Source organism: Orussus abietinus, unplaced genomic scaffold, assembly GCF_000612105.2.
Source record: "Orussus abietinus isolate OABI.00-Male unplaced genomic scaffold, Oabi_2.0 scaffold139, whole genome shotgun sequence".
Lineage (NCBI taxonomy): Eukaryota > Metazoa > Arthropoda > Insecta > Hymenoptera > Orussidae > Orussus > Orussus abietinus.
The window spans coordinates 32,955-58,418 of NW_019394303.1; the positions used below are offsets into that span (position 1 = coordinate 32,955).

The following is a 25,464-nucleotide window of genomic DNA, read 5'->3' on the forward strand; positions in this document are numbered from 1 at the left end:
CGCAGAATTTACGCGGGATCGGGGTCAAGACAGGCATTGTCGGGCTTTTCAGGGGTCTTATCGGGGCGAGGGGGAAGTTCGAGGGGAACGAGAGCGGAATCACTATGCTTACCAGCTGATATTCATATATCATCGTTTCGGATCGTACTCGATAATCGTTGAGACTTTTTGTCGAGCCAACTTCTCGTGCGGTAGAAAGCTGTACTAAATTCATGACACGTGTTATATATTTTATTTCATAGCATGTTATAAAATTAGTATGCCATGTCTGAATAAAACTTCCCCCAAGGCTTATAAAATGTCACACAATTTTTATAACAGTGTACTCACTCTTGGTCCTCGATCTCGGCTCGTCCTTCACGGGATTTTGGTCCAACGTGCCCTCTGCATACGGGCGAGATTCCCGGGCGACCCGAGTGACCCACTGGCGCGGGTTTTTGGAACGCGGGTGCGAAAGTTGAACGTGAACGGCGAAACTTTTCGCAGCTACGGGGGCGCCAAGTGGAGGTCCGTTCGGTCGTACATAACCAAACCTTCGGCTTGGATCGGGTCGCGTCGTCTCGGTCGGCGACCCACCTCCGGCGCGGAGATATCACCCACTCGCGAAGAGAGATCCGACCCAACCTAGCGTAACGCGAACTGGCGCCCGACCTATCCTCCGAACTACTTGCGAGAGTCGCGAGGGGGGCGAGAGTGCCTCTCGAGTTCGAACCGTATTAGTAAACGACTCTCGAGCGCCCTCGTCGCGGCCGCGCTTGCCGCCCAAAGTTTCGAATCTCCCGCCCAAAATGGCGGCCGTTACTCCTCGTCGATCACGAATCTGGGTGTTTTCGGCTGGGCTAAACTTTTTTACACAAATGTTGCACAAGCGTAGGGCGAGAGCATAACGATATGGTTTCGGTTTTAAGTATTAGAGTAAAGTAGAGGATATATCGGCTCATTGGTTAAATTGTACCACTACGATATTTAGAAGATACCCTAAAAATGGCCGTCTTAATGAAAAATTATGAACTTATACTTGCGATATTTGGTTATATCTAATTGGTGGGAGCATCGGTGGATATTAAAGTCAGGGGCATATCGTATTAGTTTGCTAACGCGTTACTAATTTTCCCGCTTCGTTTCTAACCGATGTCAACCGTACGATATACGTTCAGATATTGTCACCAGTAATAGTTGTAAAGTTCATTTAATATTCATGCAAATGCATGTATAACCTCGAAGAGACGTTTTACAAAATTATTAAACTGAAAATAACTCCCGGTCGGCAATATTGTCCCACCGCGTAATTGGGTAATACGTCTCGATACAATTTACCCAACCTTACCGTAACTTACGGTATGTCCCACAACTTACCTTCCCCGATTTTATGTTACCGAGAATTTTCGAACTCTATATTTTTTTTTATTGTGTCGAATAATAATTTTATAAGAAAGAACGCGACCTTCGCAAATCGGAATCGACACCGAGAGGGAGGTCAGATTAGGTATTCGGTCGATCCGCAATTTCCACTTCTCGCGTGTGTACCACTGGGGTGTGTGACACCCACGAAACGGAAGATACTGGACCCGACGTCGCTCGAGTGACCCTTGCTCGGATTGGTCGGTATTCTTCGCGCGGTTTTCGAATCAACTGACCACATAGGAGGGGAAAGGGGGATCCAAGCAATCTGGGCAAACCGCTCGAGTACGCGATTTACGTACGTATACGAGTACACGGGACGAGCGCATTCGGTGCAAGGGTAACACGGAACAAGGATTCTGTCAATGTCTCTCTAGAAAGATGTGCACGTACGTACGTACCGTTCACATGTACAAGTCCCTCCACCAAAATGTGACCATGAAAATCTCTCTAGAAAGATGCGCACGTACGTACGTGTACGAGTACACACGACGAGCACATTCGGTGCAAGGGTATGGTGCCTGGGTATAAGACATGGCTGACCACCGAGAAATTCGCTTTACCTCTACGAGCAAATGTCTGCAAAAATCTAACCTCTTTGCAGAATTGAGTTTTTGTCCGAGGCGTGGCGATGGCGTTTCTCTCGATCCCTAGACGGAAAGGAAGATGCCGAGTTGGGCGAAGGGCTCAGGGATAGAGGAAAGCGCGTTGCAGCCGAAATAAGAAAAGATGACGGAAATTCTGCTCCTGGTAATCCGGAGGTACTTCCCAAGGGCCGACGTCTCCTCGCGGGAGAGGTCGAAGGACCGGGAACGTCGCGACGGGATAGAGCTCGCGGAAAACTCGCAGCTTTCCTTCCTTTGGCAGAAAGCATCCGGAAATTCCGACCCAGCAATTCCTAGGACGGTTTCCAGAACGAGATACCTTCTCCAAAGGGAGCCCTTCGATCGAAGGGCTGGGAACCTGGAAGCCGTTTGCACGAGCGCCGTGCCATACATCTTCCAGGGAAATTTCCCGCAAAAATCTCGCGAGTTCTCATGGCCCAAAAGTATTTCACCGGCGATCCCGAAGTGCTCCAAGCGACACTTTGTGCACTGAGAGCTATACGGAAAAAAGGCGAAGCTTTTCTCCTATCGCAGTAGGAGAGATCGAGGTCAAATTTAACACGGGGCAATTGCAACAAACGTTATAAATTTCATCCTTTAATCCTGAAGTGCTCCACGCGACGCTTTGTGCACTGGAGCTGCAAGGAAAGAAAGACAAAGTTTTCCCTCTATCGCAGTAGGGGAGGCTGAGGTCAAATGTAACACGGGGCAATTCTAACAAACGTTATAAATTTCATCCTTTAATCCTGAAGTGCTCCACGCGACATTTTGTGCACTGAGAGGTGTACGGAAAAAAGGCGAAGCTTTTCTCCTATCGCAGTAGGAGAGATCGAGGTCAAATTTAACACGGGGCAATTGCAACAAACGTTATAAATTTCATCCTTTAATCCTGAAGTGCTCCACGCGACGCTTTGTGCACTGAGAGGTGTACGGAAAAAAGGCGAAGTTTTTCTCCTATCGCAGTAGAAGAAATTGAGGCCACATGTAACACGGGGCAATTGCAACAAACGTTATAAATTTCATCCTTTAATCCTGAAGTGCTCCACGCGACGCTTTGTGCACTGGAGTTGCAAGGAAAGAAAGACGATATTTTCCCCCTATCGCAGTGGTTGAGACTGAGGTCAAATGTTGTGTTACATTTGCAACTGCAACAAACGTTATGGATTTTATCTTTAAATTTGAAAAAAAAAAAAACCCAGACTCGCAGGACGCAATGATAAAAATTGATGGTAATTTACATACATTTGTACATACCTCATAGATAAAGGTTTACATAGAAAAACGTAAAAGGGAGAAATTTCCAAATTAGATAACGTACAAATACACGTTACATTGTATATTTACGAGGTGGATGTACCATTACATTATAATTCTCTTTAACTTAGATGCTGAACGTGATATTACAGAGATAATTTCACTGCAATTTATTCTGGCATGAAAGTAACCGATGATTGAGTATGTAAATTTACATGGGCATTTTTATCAGTGCGGTTTCCTGGTCTGGAAGCTCTTCCCAAAGGGAACCTTCCGATCGAAGAACTGGAGCCTGCAAGCTGTTTACACTCACATCTTGCATCTCGCGAAGAGATATCCCTGAAAAAAGCTCACGCGAGTTCTCCATGTCGGCGATCTTGGAACGTGCACCGCCGTGTCCGACCAAAGAGAAAATACTCCGAATTTCAGGACAGAGGACAAAGAATAATGTTGACAATTCTCCCTGGAAAAAGGATCGGATGCGAATCCCTAGGGGGTGCTTTGCATCCTTCCACTGTTGAGATGATAGAAACGAAGATGGATGCCGAAGCGCAAAGATTGCGACGCAAGAAAAATCCCATCAAATATTTTTCAGACCATTCCGCGCTCCAGTTTTCATCGTTTTCAACAGCACTGCATAATTATTCGGAGCAGTTCGATGAAACTCTAATAATAGTGTAATAATTTACTTTGCAACCCCTCGTTAAGACGAACTGAAACCCCCCTCAAATCATTCGACTTGAATAAGACTCCTTTTTTTAAGGGTATTGGATCGAACTATAAAAACTTTGAACACTTCAGAGTTTTCCTGACACTTTCAAAGTCTGAACATATGGAGACATACGGAGTATGCCACTTAGTACAATACTCAATATAATTAGAAAAAATTGTCAGGACAAATACCAACGTCGGTGACGTAGATACTTAGAAGAGTCGTTTTTTTTTCTATAAATTTCTAAATAAATTTATAACCCTTTAACATCGTGTTATAATTTTCTGAAATTCTGTAGAAAGCGCATGCACTTAATTTGAATGAAAGTTTATAAATAAAATGTAAAGTTATAACACCTTTCTGACAAAGTAGGTAATACAATATGTCGGGAATAAATTTCATTCATTTCTTTGGGAAATATTGCGTGACTAAAAACGTCAACCTATGGTATTGCGAATTTTTCCTTTTCGCAAGGTGGCAACGCAATGCACCGAGTATCTCATTTGGTGCGAACGAGATCCACAAGGCCGGAGAAGGGAAAAGGTCGTAAAAGCTGGTAGAACGGGCAGGCAAGGTTGAGGGTCACGAAAGTATTTCACTGGGCGAACTTCTCGGAGGAAAACTTTACCCCCGCGATTCTGGGACTTTTCCCAGGGTGCGTCATTCGGAGAGGGGGGAGAAACACGGCGAAAGGGAAGGAAAGTTTCGCCCCGGGAAATGTGAGATTTAAGTTTGCCCAATGCTCCGCCACAGCCCACTGCATACAATTTGTTTACATCGTTACTTATACTTAAAAAAACACCTGCATTTAAATGATATGAAAGGCTCCGAGAAAGTTAATCGACGTTAATATATTAAAATACCCTTTTTGGTGGTAACTCCATTTTGAATACTCAAGTGTAACATAAGCTGGCGCGTCGCGTTACCGACATTTATATTTACGTTGAAGTCTCTTACACTCTGCTTTGAGAATTATACGAAACGAAGCGTTCCATACGTCATTTCGGTAAAGTAATGATAAAGAGATCGATGTAAAACTGTCTAAATCCCGTGGATTCATGATTATTTATACTGCAATGGACAAACGGCGTCATCCGTGACGTTTAGCTGCAATTCAATTTTTGTTCTAAAAACGTGTGTTATCCACAAGAGATTTTCTTGCAATCATTGGTGAAAACATTTCCCCACCTGACTCAGTAATATTCCATTTCAATATTGTTCTACATTGTTCGAGACAGGTCCAGGAACACTTCATTTTCCATTCTAAGTCTTCAAAACATCGTAAAACATCGAAAACGTGCGTCATGTTGTTTCCGTCAAAGATAAATAAATAATTTGTTTATAAAAAAGGAGTTTTCATGGGTTTCAGGACCTTTATAGTCTTCATATTCATGTTGTAAAGTTTGAAACGATTCGGTACACCCAGTTCGGAGAAAAGTTTCATAAACGAAACCCTTTTGACGCCACTTTCACATCACCTTAAACACGAAAGTCGCCAAATCTACTTTTGGCCCTGTGAGAGAAAAAAAAAACCGTCAGAAATCGATTTCGAGTGCAAACGAGAGCATACAGTGTACATCCGCAATGTCGGTATCTCGTGTAAAGTGCCTCCTTAAATTTCACGTCGACTCGAGCACTCGAGAGGGAATAATTTTTCGCGCGAAGGTGAATTCATTTATCTCCGAGTACGAGCGCATTCTATTTGGCGAAATAAAAGTTTTTAACTCTCAAGCACGAGCTGCTCGTATCGAAAATCACTCATTTTAAGGTGATATGAAAAGCGGGCTTGAAAGGTCAGGTGCGCGGATTAACTTTTCTGAAGATGGAGTGAACGGATTCGTCTGCAATTTTAACACCTGATAGTGAAAGTGTTACGACCATTCCTGACACAAAAAAAAATGCATTTTCCAAACAGACATTTTTTAATTTAACATAGATTAGAAACGAGTCACATATTTGTACTATTATTCAATCCCAAAAGGCTTTAAGGTGATATGAAAGAGACGTCAAAGATGTCTCATTTATGAAACTTTTCTTTGAATTGGGTGTACCGAATCGTGTAAAATTTTACATAATACATTACATACACACTGTACCGAGTCGTTTAGAATTTCATGGGTGTCGGGACCTTCCTTATATTCACGTTCTAAAGTTTGAAACGATTCGGTACATCTCGTTTCGAGAAAAGTTTCATGAACAATTGACCCATTAGATGCCACTTTCACATCCCTTTAAAGTAACAACTGAGAGTGTTAAGAATCATGCTCAATCGAAAACATGATCACAGAAAGTTATACATTCGATACGTTCATATCCTAAAAAGTTTGCGAATTTCAGGTGTACTACGCAGACAGCAGGTGCATCGTAACTGTTCTCGGAACAAAAAATGAGTTGCTGCTGAAACAGCAGATGGCTCCATAATGCCGATCGGACTACCAACAATCACGAATCAAAAGGATTTTTTTTAGTTTCATTTCCACCTTTTCAAAATCATTACACTGAAATGACATATGGACTATACTCCATGATTTTGAAAAGGTGGAAGTGACAATTCGCAATGCAATGTGCAACGGACAATAACATAAATATAAATGTCGGCAGCGTGGCACGCAGGTTGATAGTCTATCGGTTAAATGTTATACCAGAATTCTTTTATCGACGCCGATTAAAATTCTCGGCGCCTTTCGCATCACCTTTGAGGGAATTTCATTCGGCACGAAAAGTCGGCACTTAAACGGGTGCAAATCAAGTGTAAAAAAACGAAGGCGATTGAGCAAAATCAATGCCGGTTCTTTGAGCCGCATCCGACATTCCGTTGAAACGAGTCAGTTAATTTGACAGACTTTCTCATGTAGAAGCGGAATTTGTCAGAACTCGCGTAATAAATGATTCCTCCCCCGGAGAAAACCGGGAAATCCCCCAACATCCGGTCGATCATTTTTACCTCATACATCTCATGAGCGCACGCGAGAAGGTTGAGTATAACGCGAAAATGAAAGAAGAAAGACATAAATGAAATTGGCTTCATCTGAACCTCAACTTTTCAAGTACTCTAATCGAACCTGGCTTCGTCCTCAACGTTCTTCGCTTTACGTTTAACCCTAGCAATAGAGTTTTATATAAATTATTAAGGTGATGTGAAAATAGTTTCAAAGAGGTCTCGTTTATGAGACTTTTCTCCGAACTGGGTGTACCGAATAGTTTCAAACTTCACAATGTGAATATAGAGATGATAAGGAATGTCCTGATACCCAGGAAATTTCAATTTTTTTTTTAATTTGCTTACAGACATTTCACGTATTTTGTAAAAAAAGAAAAATGGGAAATTTCATGGATACCAAGACCTTCCTTATAAACTTCATATCCACGTTGTAAAATTTGAAAGGACTCGATACACCCACTTCGGAGAAAAATTTCATGCGACTTTCACATCCCCTTAACATAAGTTCTAACATTAAATTTCACATACTGAAGACCTTATATGAAATGCAATAATGCAACGAGCTCTGATTTCGGATATATTTCCCAACTAGTTTTACTCCGTCTTTCGTCAATGTTCAATGTATGAATAATATATTTCGAAGATATTTTTTTTTTTAGGGCTAGTTTGTATAAAGTGAACTATTCGAAATTTTTCAAGCTTCGACTCAAGTGAAACGTTCCGATGACCTCGGGAAAAGAAAAACCGAAGACCCAGATCCTCATTGAACCGAAATCGAAATTTCTGTCGACAAATTAAGCAATCGAAACGAGGAAGAGGTTCATCCGAGCCCGGGAGATCGATAATTCCGAATCGGACAGTTTTCGATCGGTGACGTCGAGCTTCTTTTCCGGGCGGATCGTTCTGCGCAAAAAGGCGTTCATAAAACTGGAGATGAGAGAAGGAAGTCCATAAAAGCTGAGAACGAGAGCGAAGGCGAAGGTTGCGGGCCATGAAAGTATTTCACTGGGTGAACTTTTCCGAGGAACTTCGGCTACGGGATTCCGGGAGTTCCCTCTCGGGGCGCGGCATCATAAAGGGAACCGATCGCCAAACTGCCGAGATAATAAGAGATAAAAGCGTCGCCGAGATGTACCGATCTCTGGGTATACAGGGAATTGCGGGTTTAACGTACGTAACAAACTCCACGATGTTACATCCGTCGCTTCTTACTTAAATAACGAGTTTCCTTATTTTTATTTAGCTACATCCATTTTACCTCGTCCATGAATACGCTCATGAAGAGCCCACAAATATAAATAAATTATATTTAAAAAAAAAAGATACATATAATTTACCCACCTCCCGCACATTACCGGACCGTACCCCGTATTTATACTGTATAATATAATATATCTATATATACTATATACAGAGACCTGATTCTCGAGTTCATGCGAGTTTTTCTTTTCGCATGCGAATAGATTCGTATGAAAAATGTCGCATCCTTGCGAAATGAAAGTCTTATACGAGACTGTTAACTTCGATGGGGGATTCATACAGGAAATCATGACTCTTAATTCCCTTAAAATGAAATCAGCTGGAAATCACATGCAGAATTCCCTGGAAATCGTTGGGAATCACGAAAAAATTGCCACAATTTTAAGGCCGACTGTCGCTTGACACCAAAAACCGCATTGTTGCTTATCATACGAAATCAAAGGCAATCGGCTCTCAAAGAAGGAAATCATTTTCACTGATTTCCTCGTGAATAGTCCCAGGGTTAATTTCGCATGCAAAAGTGATCGTACGAACTCGAGACTCGAGTCCTTGGTCGATCGTACAAACTCGAGACTCGAGTCCCAGAACCGACTATCCGTCGATCCGCGATTCCCGAAGGGTGGTTCTCGCCCTGAAGATTTCCTCCCGGAACATCCCGGAGTTCTCCCGGCGAAACGCTGGCAGAGCCCAGAACCGCGGTCCGGTATCCAGGGCTGGTCCTCGGGTGGAAGGGCTAGGACGAGCTAGGAGGGCAGGAAGGGCCGGACCCGGGAGGGGGAGGGGCAGGTCGCAGCCCAGCGCCGACCTGCGGGAGACCCGCGGGAAGACCGAGGGAACGCAGGGCGGCAGGGATGCGAGCAGGGTTGCGGGCGAAGCGGGAGGACGGGTGGGTGGTAACTATAATGAGTGGCGGCCGGGGGCGAGGCGGGGGCGGGGGGAGGGCGAGTGTGGGAAAACGTGTAGCCTCCCCTGCGGCCCCTCTCGCGGGGGACGGAAAGGGGGGTAAAAGGGAACCGGCGGGGGTTGTCGCACGCCTATCCGCTCGATAGCGGCTTACAGTCCGTGCACGTTCCCTACACCGCGGCCCGCTGCACCCAAGGAGCGGGCATCCGGCCCCAAACTCCGGGTCGCGCTCGGGTCAGGCCCGGATCGACGCGGCAGCGTCGCCGGCGACGCCGGCGATGCCGGCGGACGGCGAGGGGATCGATCCCCCGGGCCTGGGGCTGCGGCGCCGGCCGTCGGGTCGCGCATCGATTTCCACCTGGCGCTTTTGCCGGGAAACGCGCCCGGCACGGTCGCGCTTCGGGAAAAAGCGGAGCGAAGGGTCCGGGGGCCTGCCGACGAGGGAGCCGCGGATCGATCGGGCAGAGAGCGCCAGGGAGCGCGCGAGGGCGGGCGCCGAGGATCTCCGGACCGCCGGCCTCGACCTCGCCGACGGGGTCGCGCCTCCTCCGGGAGACGAGGACGCCGAGCGTCGCCAGGGGCCCGCGACCCAAGGATGAAGGGTCGCCCACCCCTGGTGCTCTCGGCGCCTTGTATTTCTTCTTCGTTTGGGTTTTCCGCCTTGGGTGGGTTCCCCTTTAAGCCAGGGTTTTGCAGGGTTGTTAGCACGTATTATTGCGTTTATGCTTTCGTTTCTGTATAGGTCTTGATCCGTTGTTGTTTCGTTCTTCGGTTTTTGGCCTTGGGGGTGGTTCCCTTTAATCCACGGTTCTGCTCTGTTAGGTATTTCGTTTAAAGAAATTATTACCATATTTAACCCAGTTTATTCCCGAGACTTTCGCATTTCCCGCCCGATCGCGATGGCGGACGACCCGGGAATTCTGCGCTTCGTATTTAAAGCGCCGGGAAATTAAATTGACATCGGTTGTGAAGAACTCTGACTCCCGGTAGAACGGAACGGAGCGCGGCGTTCCCGAAGTTCAGGTCATCGAAGCCAGCACTCGCACCGTGTCCAGAATTATGGACTTCCGGTCCATATTTACCTTTCTTTATTTGGATGATATAACTTTATTGCAATTGTACGTATGTAAATACATGCCCGCGCTTTATTCAAATAGTGGCCTTCGAGCGAATGTGGCGCCGCCTAACGAAGGAAGATTTTTACCTGATTTTTAAGAGACATTTGAAATATCTACAAAACATCTACTTTAGAATGTTATATTTATAATATTTCTATAATACTAACTCCACGTGTTTTCCTCATATTTTTCATATAGACACACACAACGTTTCGTTTCATTTTAATATAAACATATTTTAAATATTATCTGCCGAATATTATAAACGTTTTGAAGATATTTAAAATCAAAATCACACGTTTTCCTCCCATAATGAAATAACGGAGCGAAAATATTGCAAACATTTGTCGTGTTATTCGATACCAAATGAGATGTTCGATAACAATCGCAAGGTACAAAATGTATTTTTATTATATGTTTATAAATTAAAAAATCTAATTTCGATACGCGTTTCTAAATTATTAGGACTAAATGTGCCGTTGAGATTATCAACAAATATTTTAGACATCTTCGAATGAAATCCACGAGAAATCTCAAGAAATCTGTCGCCGGAGATATCTAGTAAAGATTACTAGAAAATATTTCGGAAATATTCTATGCCACTAGGAGACGGATAAATCCGCAACTTAATATCGATCTAATACACTCTCTCGATCGTTGTCCCACCTAAGGGAAGATGGACATCTCACCAGAATTTTCGCCGCATTTACCGACTACGACGGGCGTCTACATCCGACGAAACTCGGTCGGTAAAGCAGCGCGCGCGATGCCGCCCCGAGGGACGGACGCGCCCGAAGTTCCGGGTCGGCGACGTCGCCCGAGACGACGCCACGTGACGCGACGTTGCGCGACGTGTCGGCGCGACTTTGCGACCCCGTCGCCTCCAGGGTCTCGATAGTTCGGGGAACTTTCCCGATCGTCGCGCCGTCCCGCCGGGCGGGAGGGGCGGAACCGAGCATCGGAGGGGAGCGGAGGGAACATTGTTCGGAAAGTTCCTCCAAGGTCGGAGGACCTTCGGAGGTCGCCGGACTCGGACGGCACGGCGACGCAAACTTTACTCCGGAGTCGTAAATTCCTGTTTCCTCGACGCCGACCCCGAACGCGGCCCCCCACGCCCTGGAAACCTCTCCCAAGAAAGCGCGACGACTCGTTTACCTTACCCAGCTGATCGAATCGCTCGATTTCGAGGGCCCTCTAGCCGAGTTTTACCGTCGTCTCGTCAAAGTCATTTTCGTTGAGAAATGAATACAAGAACCGATAAAAATGTCGACGTACACGGAGAAAAATAAGAGCCTTAAGGTGGAGTGAAACACGTCGAGAAATTTCATCGACGTTGGTAAAAAAGGTCCCTCTAAATACCTACATTGCAGACGTTTGTATTTATACCGACAGCCGTGACGAACTATATCGGGTATTGTACTAAATAGCATACTGCATGTCGTTTCCGTGCAATAATTATAAAGGAAAAAAATTAGGTTCATCGAATTATTCGAAATTTCATCACGAGATTATAGAGGTCCTAAGGAAGAACGCGATGCTCCTGAAATTTCATTCTTCCCATGTAAATGTCTGCGTTTGGTTCTTGTCCGAGATAAATGCAAATCTTTTTTTTTTCTCTTTCGAAAAATGAAATTGCACGAACATCGCGTTCTTCCTTAGGGCCTACATAACCTCGCGATGAAGTTTCAAATAATTCGATGCACCCAATTTGGAGAAGAGTTTTATAAACATTTTGACTTTTTGGTATGTACGTATGACACTTTCATATCACCTTAAGATACAAGCCTAGTTCAGACAGGCTCGCTGTCAGCAGGAAAAAGGTATCAGCAACCAATGAGCTAAGCTTACTTTCCACGGACACAGAAAATTCGCTTTGTTTATTGGTTACTGATAGTAGCTACTCCATACGGTATACCTTCGCACCGCGTTGAGGGTTTCTCTCTTGATAAGGTTCCTCTTGCCTACCTAATGACACTGCATTGATCGATACCCCGTTTCTCAAATTGCATATAACTTTCAGGGAAATGTCTCCATCTGAGCGGACTGACGCCGGAACCGTTGACCGCGGACGACGACTACAAGTTGCTCCGCCTCGGCATCGGGTTCACGAACATGGTCGCCCGCGCCACCAAGGGCAGCGCCGATCTCACGAGAAAGGAGATCAAGGAAGGTCAGTCTCGAGAACTCCCCAACTTCCCTAATGCTCGCCTCCCCTAGGGAGAAATTAGGCTCGCCCCGAGAGGGAGGGATTTCAGAAGTTACATCTTAATATCGCCCTGCACCCCTGCGGGCCCTCCGTATGTCTTCTTTCCCGATGGACCATTAAGGTGATATGAAAGTGTGATATATACGTAACAAAAAGTCCAAATATTTATAAAGCTTTTCTCCAAACTGGGTGCACCGAATTACTTGAAACTTAAACAGGAGATTATGGAGGCCCTGAGGAATGATGCGCTGCTCATGAAATTCCTTTTTTCGAAAAGAAATGCTGTACTCATCTCGGACAAGAACCAAAAAGAGGTTTTTTTTCCCCCGAAAAATGAAATTTCATGGGCAACGCGTTCTTTCTCAGAGCCTCACCTGTTAAAGTTTTAGATAATTTGGTGCACCCTGTTTGGAGAAAAGTTTTATCAATATTTTCACTTTTTGGTATGTGTATATCACACTTTTATATCTCTATACCATTACGTCATCGTACATACGATCGGATTACTCGGCCGTACCGTTAAAGGTACATCTCGTGTAAGGTTTAAACAAAATCGTTTTTCGTTTCTTTTCATAAATCTCAACAGTGTTAGATTTCTAGAATATCATGTGGATATTTCGGAAAGAAATTCGAAAAGATAAAGGTTTTATAACCATAAACGATCCGAGGACTATGTCGGGAAATTTTGATAAGAGGGTACGCGTTTAAACGATTTTTTCCTCAGAGTTTTGGTCCAAGCAAGTTTTTTCAGTCAACTTTATTTTTCAAAATAAAGTCATCGTTTTTCGATACTTCTTGTTTAACGATCTATTTTCGTCAATTTTTCAATGATTTGAATTTTAGATCCCACATGTGCCTGTTTTCGTATTTTATGTTCAGTGCTTCTTTTTTACCATAACGTATATAACGTATAAAACTTGTTTCGCGCGTTTACACGAGAATGTACCCTTATCGAAAACATCTCAGAGTGTCAAATTGCATATATCAAAAGCGACGTGCATTTAGAATTAATGCTGCATAGCTGAAGAGTGCCTTAATAGATACGCACTTTATCGTTCACTTATTACTAAATTATATTGGTCATCTGATACAAATCTGCTGTGCAGTATTAAAAAAATTTTAGTTAGACCCTGTTTCGTTTGAAATACATGATTTGGAATAATACATTTCTTTGAAGATAAGCGAAAGCGCCGCGTCTCATTTGGAGGATCTTAAAAATACGCGCGCGAACAGTAGACCATTGTTGGAGGCCATGATTGGCGGAGCCATGGCCAATCAGGGCACCGAATTTCTGCTAGACCGGCCGAACAGAAAAACCGAGCCGGCCGGCGTTTTATTTTGCAGATTCTTCCGTATGAATTAGCATTGCCTGCTTCCACATGACAAAGAACTAACCGCCATTGCTCGATTAACTTTCCATTTGGATAATCGATTTAATCCAATCGAACAGTCGTCAAACGAATTTCCATCCGCAAAAACGTTTATGTTTATCTCGTGCTCGCGCTAGGTTAGGTTCCCGACCTTGCACGTAATAATGAAAAACAATACATCTCGCGAGTCGACATATCCATTGTTTGCCCTACTTAAATCGATACGACCAAACACTTGTTCGTTAACGTGGAACTGATTAAAAGTGAAACAAACTCAATGATATTCCGTTTAAGAAAGGTTATGTCTCCTCGCCGGTACTCACGTACATAATTGACATAACCCAATGAACACTTTCTACAAATAAATTATTACGCGCAACGGTCCTACTTAAAATACCAGATTTATAGCTTCACGCTCAAAGCTAAGTGAAATTCGAAAATGGAATGTCTTACTCACCGGCGAACGTCTCGTAAGGAAGACTTCAGGAAGACCAACCGATGATTCGAATCTTTCGTTAATAACGATCGATTCTTCGTGTAGGGACGAACTTTTTAAGTTGACTGACCTTTCTTCCTAATATCGGGAACAAATTCGGACCAGCCGACGAGGCACTCACGTTGCGACTTCGCAATCGACTGACGAACTAACCAAGAGGGACGAACAGGTTAGGGCCGAAAGGTCACACTATGTCACGTGACGCTTTTTAGCGAGACAGCTTTAGGCACACGTGCAGAAATATCTCTGGAGCTAACACTGGATACTCTTGAAGGAATTTTAAGAAATCTTAATTTCGTAAAAAAATATATATAAGTGGTTATTTATGGAAGGGAAAAGGAAATTGAAAATTCGAACGGTGGGACTGTGAATCGCGAAAAAGTAAAAGAGAGCGTCGGTCGAGGTTCGTCCGAAAGATGGCAGCAGCGTTAAGAGAATTGGAAAAATATGTAAGAGATGACGTAACCGAAGGGCCCAGATTTGGCGCCGGATTTGAATTTGGACCTCATCTAATAAACAGTAAATAAATAAAATACTTTAAAACAACCTCGATTAGTATTGCTGATTCGGGTTAATTAATCCATTATTCAAATTTAATCAGGGGTTAACTCGATCTCTGTTGCACCGTTAAGTATTTAACAAAGAGTAACTAATGTCGGATAACGGATGGTTGTCGTATATTTCAATATCTGCTGTTTATGATTGGTAGAAAAATATTAATGTTTCCATCCTGCTGTCGATCTATCTTCATTAACCTCTTATTAATTACGTAGACAGTATACGTACCGAATGGAATAGAAGCAAGTAAAAGAAACGCTCATCATTCGACCCAACTAGTTTCCCGCTCAAATATATTTGAACTCTCACACAATTAATTAAGAGTTAAATCTTTGCGACATGTGGAATAATAAATGCCTTCTTTCTGCAGGAAGCCACATACTACTGGAGAAGCTACGGAAGTACAAACCGAAAATCGCAGTTTTCAATGGCAAGCTCATATACGAGGTGTTTTCTGGAAAGAAGGAATTTGGCTTCGGTAGACAGCCGAATCTTGTCGACGGTACCAACACGGTGAGTACTCCCCAACATGATGTAAGATCCTAAGAACGATTAAAAAAACTGCTATTGTTTACAGTACATGTGGGTGATGCCTTCGAGTAGCGCCCGTTGCGCTCAATTACCACGAGCGGCAGACAAGGTCCCATACTACGCGGCATTAAAGAAATTCCGAGATTACCTAAACGGCACCATAACGCACCTAGACGAGTCGGACATCATATTCGCCGACTCGAAGCTAAAGAAGAAAGACCAGGACCCGATCGAGGACAAAAAACCAATATTTAACGACGAATTGACCCCAGACGGGGAAAATCGTATGGCAGATGCAAACGGTACATTGATAAAGCAGGAACCAGGGACGATTCCAGGGAAAAAGAAACGCGGCAGACCGAAAAAGATAAAAAACCCCGAGGACCAGCCACCACCGGATCCCGAAAAGTTGGACGCAAATGGTGAAGTCATCAAGAAGCGACGAGGTCGCCCGAAGAAGATACATCAGCAGCAGAAGCAGCAAGAGAGAGAAGCCAGGGAGAGAGAGCAACAGCAGCAGCAGCAGCAGCAGCAACAACAGCAGCAACACCAGACGATGTCTCACATGAACGATGGCTACGGTAACGCCGTTCCAAATTGTTTCTCTCCCCCGCTGATGTCTCCGCCGAAGACGTTCCCACATATGGCGCCCTATACGCAACCCATGGGCGACTCCGGGTTCTTCGGACAAGGAATGAGCGACAGCCCGTACAACATGAGCGCCAAGCAGAGTCCCGTTCATTTACAGCATTACAGCCAAAGTCCCAAGTCGATGTCCCTCTCGTTCACGCACTCGGATCTCTCCTCCGAGATCAACACGGCGATCTCTTCGGAGAACAACCTGGAGCCGTCGCCGTTGACCTCGCCCAGCGTCGAGCATCCGGATTTCGAGCCACCGACCAGTATTTCCCAGCAAAACCTAAACGGTGATCATCGTCAATACAATCCCGCGGGCAGCGGCGACGGGTCCATGCATCACGGGAGTCCCGGGACTCCGTCTCACTCCAGCTACACGAGCTACATGGGGTACCACGACCAGACCTCGGAAGCGCACAATCCTCACGCCCATCAAACGACCTCCACGACCCCCTTGAGTCAGGGCACCGACGACCATTCTCACCACTCCCACCAGACTCCTCCTCACACGCACCCTCACACGCCCACCCACTCCTCCATGTCGCCTCATCATCCCCACGAGCAGTACGGCATGAAAAGGAACTCGGGACAGGACGTCGCTTCCAAGAGCCTGAGCGATCTGGAATCATTAGTGGATCAAATACCCAGCATAGCGGAAGGCGGCAACCAGAGATTGCAACACAACCATCCGGGGATCTCCGACGACGGCCTCACCGAGAAGATGGAGACCCACCAATCGTTGTACCTGTCCGGATTCTCCGGGACCGGGATGTCCAACTACAGTCCGCCTCTGCCCCCCGCGGGGGGCATATACCCGGGCTCGCTCCACCATTCCCCCAGCGACAACTACGGCTCGATATACGGAATGAACGGTCGCCATCATCCTCACGCGGAGACGCAGCAGCACCAGCAGCAGCACAGCAAGTCGTACACCGTGGAGAACCTGGCGTCCAGCAACTACACGCCCAGCATGAGTCACGCTCACCCCGGAAACTCGTACCCCAACATCATCCCGGGGCCGCACTACCCGGTGCCGATGGGCTCGACCAACGGGTACCTCTTCGGCAGCCTCGAGTCTAGTCTGATGCAGCGCACCTACGGGATGAGCGGGATGAGCGGGATGAGCGGGATGGGCGGGATGCACCCGTCCCTGGGCCACATGGCCAACCCCTACCCCTACAACGGTTCTTACTCGAGTTCCTTCGACGCGTATCCGGCGCCGCCCACGGGCATCCACGCGCCCAGTGCGAACTACCCGGGGTATCCGGGAGCCGGTGGACCCGCTTCCGGCAGCTCCCCGTCGCCCTCTTACCTCCCGAGCCACCACAGGCCACCGGTCGACCTCGCCTACGACGGTGTATGATAATCAATGTAAACCGGTGCGCTATCCTCGGCAGGATACTTTTTTACATATTTTTACACTCCGCTAGGAAGTACCCCGGGGGTACTCCCAGCGGCACGGTTCGCGGACTGGCCACGGAGAGTGCTCGGAACTGGCCGGCCGGGGGGCCAGGGCGCCTCGAATGGCAGCCCAGGGGGTCGCCGCCACCCCGCCGGCGAGGCCATCGGTCTAGCAAACGAGAGAGCTCAGAGCTTAATCCAGAACACGCAACGAAGTAGCTTTTAATGACGACCGCTATTGCGCTCGCGGTGTGCACCGGCGACGGCGACGACGACCGCCACGACGGCCCGGAAGATCGGCCGCGTGCGGTCGAACACCCTACCGGATCGGAACACCCCCCTGAGCCCAGGATGCGCCCCTTCCAAGGAACCCTCACGTGGATGGTCTTCGGCGTCCGGCGAACCTCTGGCAGTCCTGCCCTGAGCTTGGAACCGGGGCTAAGTATCGCGTCCTCCGATTACGTCGGCACGTCGATCGAGCAATAACGACTCAGGATCCGCCAAGGACGAGCCACCCTGACGAGGGAGGAAGGACGACGAGCGTGCGTAGCGACGACCCGTCATGTGGAACATGTGGGCCTTTCGGTTACTTTCGGCTACGCGCGATTCGTGACGATTACCCCGTTGCGGATCGTCCCTATTCGACGGCGATGGCGTCGGACCCAGCGCATCCTGGTCTCCGTTTAGAAATTCTTCGACATTGAAAACATACGGCATACCTTGCTATCACGGTCCCGAGTCTTCGATGGTCGCGTCTTTTAGGCCACTTGCCTCCGCACCGGCAAACCCGGAACCGGCACCGGCTCCGATCTATGGGGGAGGTACCCGAGAAAGCAAAGAACAGCTCACCGGCGCCGGCGAGGTTCAACGGGCGGGTGAAAGTTCACTTATGATTACAGTAGAATCGGCATGCCGGTCGCTGTTCCGGCACGCCGGACGACCGGACCGGCAACTGAGCCGGACTGGAGACTGCCGGATTACGTGTGCAAGCTCCCATTTATTTATGTCGCATCCAGAAAGAACGCCGGCATCGGCTTTTCCACAAAACAATGTAACTCATTTATTTACATTATTACCATAAAAAAATCATTATTACCATAAAAATTCTCCGGATACAATGTAAATGAATGAAAGCTTACACGCGTAATCCGGCGTTTCTAATGCAATTTTATGTGAACTTGCACACGCTTGTCGAAACTCACCGGCGTCGGTACACTATTAATTACTTTCTCGGATACCTTCTCATGCTTCAGAGCCGGCACCGGTGAAAATGATCAATGCCCGGCGCCGGCGCCGGTTCCGCTTTTGCCGGTATGGGTGCAAACGGTCTTAGGCTGGTTCGGAACTCGGATAAGAGAAGACTTTCCTCGAGGAGCTGCGTTCCTATGTCCGGCAGACCCTTGCAGTTTCTGAAAAACAAAAGTGGAACGTTAATCGGTGCCATTCTTGATAAACGTGCGACGAATGGAACCGTGTTCTGGCATCGCGCAACAGAGAACTCGTTCCAAGTATACCGTAACGCTAACCTCGTTGTTGTTATTGTTATTGTTGTTATAATTGCCATCGTTATTATTATTATTACCGCAATCACCGGCATCATCGTCACCGTCATTATTCTCATCCTGTCACCCTCATTGTCGTTAATATTAATATTATTGTAATTATTGCTATTATTGTTATTACGATCATGATCATCGGCATCGTCGTCGCCATCACCGTATTATTATCTTTGCCGCTGTTCAAGAGAGGCATTCTCTTGTCGCTCCTGGCTCGTTATAAGTAGCTCATAATATTTCTTTACGTAAGTTACGTAATAACTCGTGCGTGTCATTTAAAAGAGACAAAATACCGCGGGCTGATTCGCTGGCGATATTATATAGGATAAATATATACAGTGTGTGATCTACGTGTGCGTAAGATATCCGCAAGCACCCTTATACAGGACTGTTAAACATGTCTAGGCTAATTTGTAGGCTAAACTTAATGTGTAAAGAATCTTACAGAAATGTGAGAGAACGTTCATTTCAGAAAGTTTCGAACCGAAATATACCGAATACGTTGCGGATGTTTCGCGGATATCTGTTATATGTTTCGGACCTTATATGGAGAATTGATCAAATAGCGGTATTTTGTCCTCTTTAGGATCGTTTACTCCTTTCTACATTACGCGCGACACGACTTAACGTTGGCTAGTCGACTTTGCTTTCTTTGTAAACGTTCGACAGTGGGATAAACTACCCACGAATGATTTTTAAGATTATCATTTCAACTAGTCACATCACAAATCCGCGTGACATTGACACGAAGAAAATGCCCTAGTAGCACCGGATAATTTCTAAGTATTTGTTTCTAATCTTTGTTAAATATCCCGAGCGACAGATTTTTTTAAGATGTCTTGTAGATTTCATTTGAAGATATAGACGAATATTATGTGCTACTATCTATTCGAAAATCATCTTAATTATCATATGTGGGTATTGCGCCTTCCTTAAATCGTTTCACAGTTATCGTTCACGATTTTCAGTCGATTGAGATTTTTAAAGATTGTTTCAAATTTTTTCAAAATAACCATTATTTTGCTGTTGATTTTTGGAGCGTAGAAAGGAAATGCCATTATCGATGATCGATAGTTATACTTTTTCACCTTAGACTAATCTAAGGTATCGAGTATGTATTGATGTCATTAATTGACTTTCTTTACCTTTCCTGAAATCGATAGACGTTATCTTGGCAGTGAGGTTTTGTCTAAAGAATAGATTCGACTGCGAACTCTCGAATTTTAGGAATCAAAAGAAGCAATCAAAATACGAAGTTAAGCTCATTTTATTCGATTATGTTCTTTTAGTAACGCTAGTAATATTATATATCCAAGTATATCTTCCCGTGATTCAACTTTTCTAAATTTCTTACGTAGAATTTAAATCTCTATCTTTATTAAAATATTTCTACCTATATCAAAACAATTGTCCCTGAATTTGCGCGAATGGAAATCGCGTTGCATAAAGTCTGTCAGTGCAAAAGCAAAGAAAAAAAAAACATTGGAAATAAAAACCGCGTAAATTGTGTTATAATTTACCGGGTAAAAAAAGGAGCCGCGTAAATTGAGGGAGGAGTGTACATGAAATCATACTTCTTACACTTTCATACAATAAAAAAGTATGTCAAATAACAAGTCGCAAACATTGATACATATTGTGGAATCAAGTTAGATCCATTGTGCACACTTTAATGGAAATCATGTTAATTCTTTGTATTTTCTTCGGTTAGCTTTTCACGAGTCTCTTCGAATCTACCATTTGCAAACAACTAGATTTGTACATGCTCATGACATTCTGTTTTCCCCCGAGGGTTTCTCAAAACGTAGGTGTCGATCGTCAGAAGGGGAGGCGAAAGAGAGTATATTAATTTACACGTACATAAGCGATTCGTTTAAACCGATGAAATGTCAAATCGGCACTAAAAAACGTCCTCAGGAGTCGTGCCGGGGATAGGAAGAGGAGAAAGTCGGATCGAAAATCCAAGACTGTCGTTTTCATCTAGCTTTCCTAATTACGGTGCTCGTCCATCTCATACTTCGTTGTACATAGAAAGAAAAAAAAAAAAAGATTAAAGAAGTATGACTAGACTCGGAGGCTGAAAATCCGCGGCATAAGTTCGCTCGTCCTCGGGTAATTAATCAGAGATAAGCAGCACTGGTTCCTTTTCTCGTTGTCCGCACATCTTGCAATTAGCGAGAATAGTTATATTCTTGGAACCTATTCGAATCTCGAAATTGGCCGAGGAACATTTTCACGTTAAACTCCCTAATAATTCGTCAAAAGCGTTCCTATTTTTCTTCAGACAGATTCCTGCTGGTTTTATCCCCGACATTTATATTAAATTCGGTACAATTTGGACCCTGAGGAAAAAAAGTGTCATTGAACCAAAGAAATACTTCCTCGAATAGTATTAAAGAAATATTCTGGTAATTCGAAGAATAATTCTTTAACTCAAATAAACTCGAATAAACCGGATGCAACGTACCGTTCAAAGAAATATTTCTTTGGTTAATTTAATTTCTTTCCCTCGATGGAGCATTTTGAGTACACCAAAAAATCAGAATTACTTCATTTTAAATACCATTCCGTAACAAACTGCCAATATCGTATTTTACGAAAAAGAGTTAAATTTTGGCCCCATCGTGAGATCTCATTCTCGGAAGGGAGTCCACAAAATGATTGTTGAGTTTCAATTAACAAGATCCTTGTTAGTTCCCGAGGCTTCCCGTAACATTGTCTTCGCCAATTAATCGCGTAAAATGGCCGACTACGTACCTGTGGATTTATCCCAGATTTTCGAGGTTCTCAGAATAGACTAATTCTCGCGTATCGGTCGGGTTTGCTGGCGTAATCGAAGCCCGTAACCAATGCTACTGATTTCTGTAGGCAATACGTTAATTAAGGAAATTTCGACTTTAGGCTAAGAATTGAAAGAGTTCACCTGCACTTCCCGTTGGTTCGTTGGGATCGTCCAACGCGTTACCACGTTTTATAATCGAACGGGATACCGTTACCATTACGAGTGTCACTGTGCCGTCATTGTTACTATCATTGTCAGTATCGTTGTCAATAAGATCCAATTTACTGTCGACGTCGTGCTAGCCCTCTCGTCCGAACGAAACTCGTCGTCGCCGTCGTCGAAGGCTACTATTATTTATCGTTACTGTCCATTATTGCTAGCATACAAACAAATGATATATATAAATATTTATATATATATATATTGCAATATCGTAATGATAATCTCGAGTTGCATTGCGTTACGTTACGTTACGTTGCATCAAGATTCTATTCTATTGCATTTCACCCACACTTTTTAAACGTCGTCGGTCGATGCGAAGCATCGCGAAAGCTCCTCTGTCGCTATTAACGCTGTAAAATGACGCATCGGCATGATTATACATAATTATAAATATAAATATATATATACAGATATATATATAAATATAATGTATAAATATTATATTGAAATAGCTACTACTCGAGTAACATGTATCGAATAATCACATATAGAATGTGTCGAGACATTAAGATGATGCACAGGGTATAGATGAAGTCGTTGATATAATAACTGATGTCTATATATATAAATGTTTTTTTCGTTTTATCGGCCTCAACAAGTGAATCAATAATAAAAGTCGAGAACTTAGTAAATGTTTTTCAGAGTCCATTCCGTTTACCGATATAACAGAGATGGGGCGAGAGAATGGGAGAGAGAGAGAGAAAGAGAGAGAACGTGCGCGAAGGAAATATAAGATATAGGTGTCATCGGTGTTAATAATTATCCATCGATTACTCGGGTCGCAGGTCGCGATTCGCCGGGCCGATGGTTAGTCGACTAATTCATTGTAAATTGACGGAAATAAATTAGGAGTAAGTACATAAAAGATATCGATTGAGTCGCCGAGTGAATTAACCGAGAAAATGGGAGAGAGAGAGTGCGAGGATGCCAGAGTAAGAGAGCTTGGGCCTTTGGCCTTCGACATATTTTTTAATCGCTTCGAACCTTCTACCGTCTTAGCTAATCTAATGATGTACTTATGCGTATGTAAAACTATCGGTGGATCGGTCGATCGCAAAAGGCCGTTCGATCGCCGAACCGTCGATCGATCCTCCGAGTGATTGGGATGTGTTCTATATCGATTAAAGATGTATTCCTCGAATATTCATTGGTCCTATGCGTTGGCTCGAGAGAAGAGATGATGGACGCGAAATGGATGCTTGGAGTGAATCTCGTTTATCTCATTGATATTAATGTTACTACACGGAAGAGTTATGCGTTTTCCGTACTTTCAGTCTACATCTCGTAATCATCCGAAATCGTATCGAGTTGGAACCTTCTGCTCGATTGTTCGACCACGGTCAAATCCGTTCGCAAGAACGATAATCGATTCCATCGATCCTGTTTGAACCTTTCGATCGACGAATTTTTAATCACCATCAGCTGTTCAATGTACATGTATGATTATCTTCATTTGCTACTATGAAGCAGGGTGTGTAAAGAGAAATCGATTTTAATTAAATGCGTACCCTGAAACATTGCGGAAAGTTCATTTACTCTGCTGATATACTTTTTGACGGACTACCATGGACCTCTAAACTGCTGGCAAAATTGCGTGGATTGACAATAGTATTTCTTGGACGGACGAAAACCCAGGTTTTTGAAAATCAGCCAAAACGTCGCCATCTCCAGCTTCTTCCATTCCGTACAGATTTAATCTTTACGTCGATGAACATAATTCTGGTATTAATTCACCACATGGGGAACATTATTTGTGCGCTCGAAATCGCCAAAGAGAAGATAGAGAGGTCCCAGGAATTCAATTTAAAAAATGATTCACATTCTTTTAGACACCTCGTAATTATACTTGGAAACGTTTTCATTATTCGAACATCTTTCCTTGCCCGATGATCTTGAGTTTACCTAAAACTTACAAATTATCGAGCGATTAGCAGTGAACCATTTTTTTTCTTCTGAATTTAAGATGTGAACGTTACCCGATGCAACAATAAAGATTTATTACCATGCAACTCAATGCATGGTAATAGACCTTTTCGGTATCAAGATGACTTCGAATCAACTATCAATAAAAGCGTTATTCTCTTGTACGATTACGATCCGTTCTGATACTATAACAGGTCCTTGAAAAATGCCTACTAAAATATCCCGATTGCACGTGTGTCTGAAATCAAATAAATTCATTTAAATGAACAAAATCGATTTCCTTGCATCCACCACTGCCCTGCTTCGAATTCTATCGACGTTCTTTTCTTTAGAACATCTCGAATACGAATCACCTTATCAGCTTGATATTTCTCAAATATTTTTCACAACGATGCACCGTGCACGGAAAAAAGTACACATTAACTGAGAATCAGCTAAATTAATACGAATTAAAACCTGAATTAAATGAAAACTGAATAAAAAGTTCTCTAAACTCACTCCCGAAGATTCATGCATTATCGGAAATTATTCCACATACTTAAAATACGTTTACCACGTAAGATATTTGAATGATTGAAAATGAAACGAAGGTAAAATTGAATTCAGTCAGCATTGTCACATATTCCGGGTACTATTCACTACCCAGGATTCGGAAGAAAGTTTCAATAAATACATGTTGCAGAGGACACTTCGTTTACTCGATATACACAAATGTACAAGGTCTGTACAAGTCTAATCGTACCTCGCTACGTTAAACTACAAGTAGATAAACTCGACATTCTCTTAATTCTTAAGGGTACGCACGCATTCAGACCGTCAGAATAGTTACCTTCGACTTTTTACACCTCAATGACTTACCCTAAAAAAACATATGAGATACGGTGGATGATTTACGTTCTTCGCGTCCCCGTGTTTACGATTTTTGGGGGATTTACGATATAATTAAGAATCCAAATACAAAGCGAATTTAGCAAGCGGGCATGTACCGTTCTGACATCTGCACGCAAGTGCTTCCGTACAAATACGTGCGTGCAATGTTTTCTTCTGGGTTATACGTTTGTACATACAATATATTGACGTATATACATCTGACAAGTAGTTACTATACATTTGTATGACAATCGCTCCCGATGATTTACTTAAAGAGGTGAGTCCTTAGACGATTTGTGTCCTGTGAGTATGAGTAGATGAGTAGACAAGGTTACATACGTATTTTCAAAATTCGCGCCCACATCCCCTGAGTGACCGATATACGTGTTTCAGATAAAAACGGAATAGAATTAATAATTATAATTTTACAGAGTAATTTCGATGAGCCTGAACATAGGAATATATAGATTGCGCCAGATTGATCTCCGGTAAAAACAGGAAGATAAAACAAAAGGAATTTCGTAGTTCTAGAAGATAAAAATTTATCGGCAAATTTTCCTTTAATCCGGGTTTTCTTCCTCCGCTTTCATTCGAGGTGAATGAACTTCTAAGCATGAATCTTTGAAAGAAAACTTAATTTTACGATCAATTGCACTTATTCAATGATACGGAGTTCTGTAGAGTATTGTCGATTATCACGTGTTATAAATAATTTTACA

At 44.0% G+C, this 25,464-nt stretch overlaps 1 protein-coding gene across 1 annotated transcript in view; it reads left to right on the top strand.

The window, feature by feature from the left end:
* Positions 1-22,817, top strand: part of LOC105700673 — a 50,969-nt gene extending 28,152 nt beyond the window's left edge. Inside the window, exons 6-8 of the mRNA XM_023435073.1 lie at positions 12,215-12,364; positions 15,195-15,337; positions 15,402-22,817. Of these exons, the coding sequence (XP_023290841.1) occupies positions 12,215-12,364; positions 15,195-15,337; positions 15,402-17,354 (2,246 nt within the window). The 3' untranslated portion in view covers positions 17,355-22,817. The remainder of the gene's footprint in view (positions 1-12,214; positions 12,365-15,194; positions 15,338-15,401) is intronic.
* Positions 22,818-25,464: the final 2,647 nt, after the last annotated feature.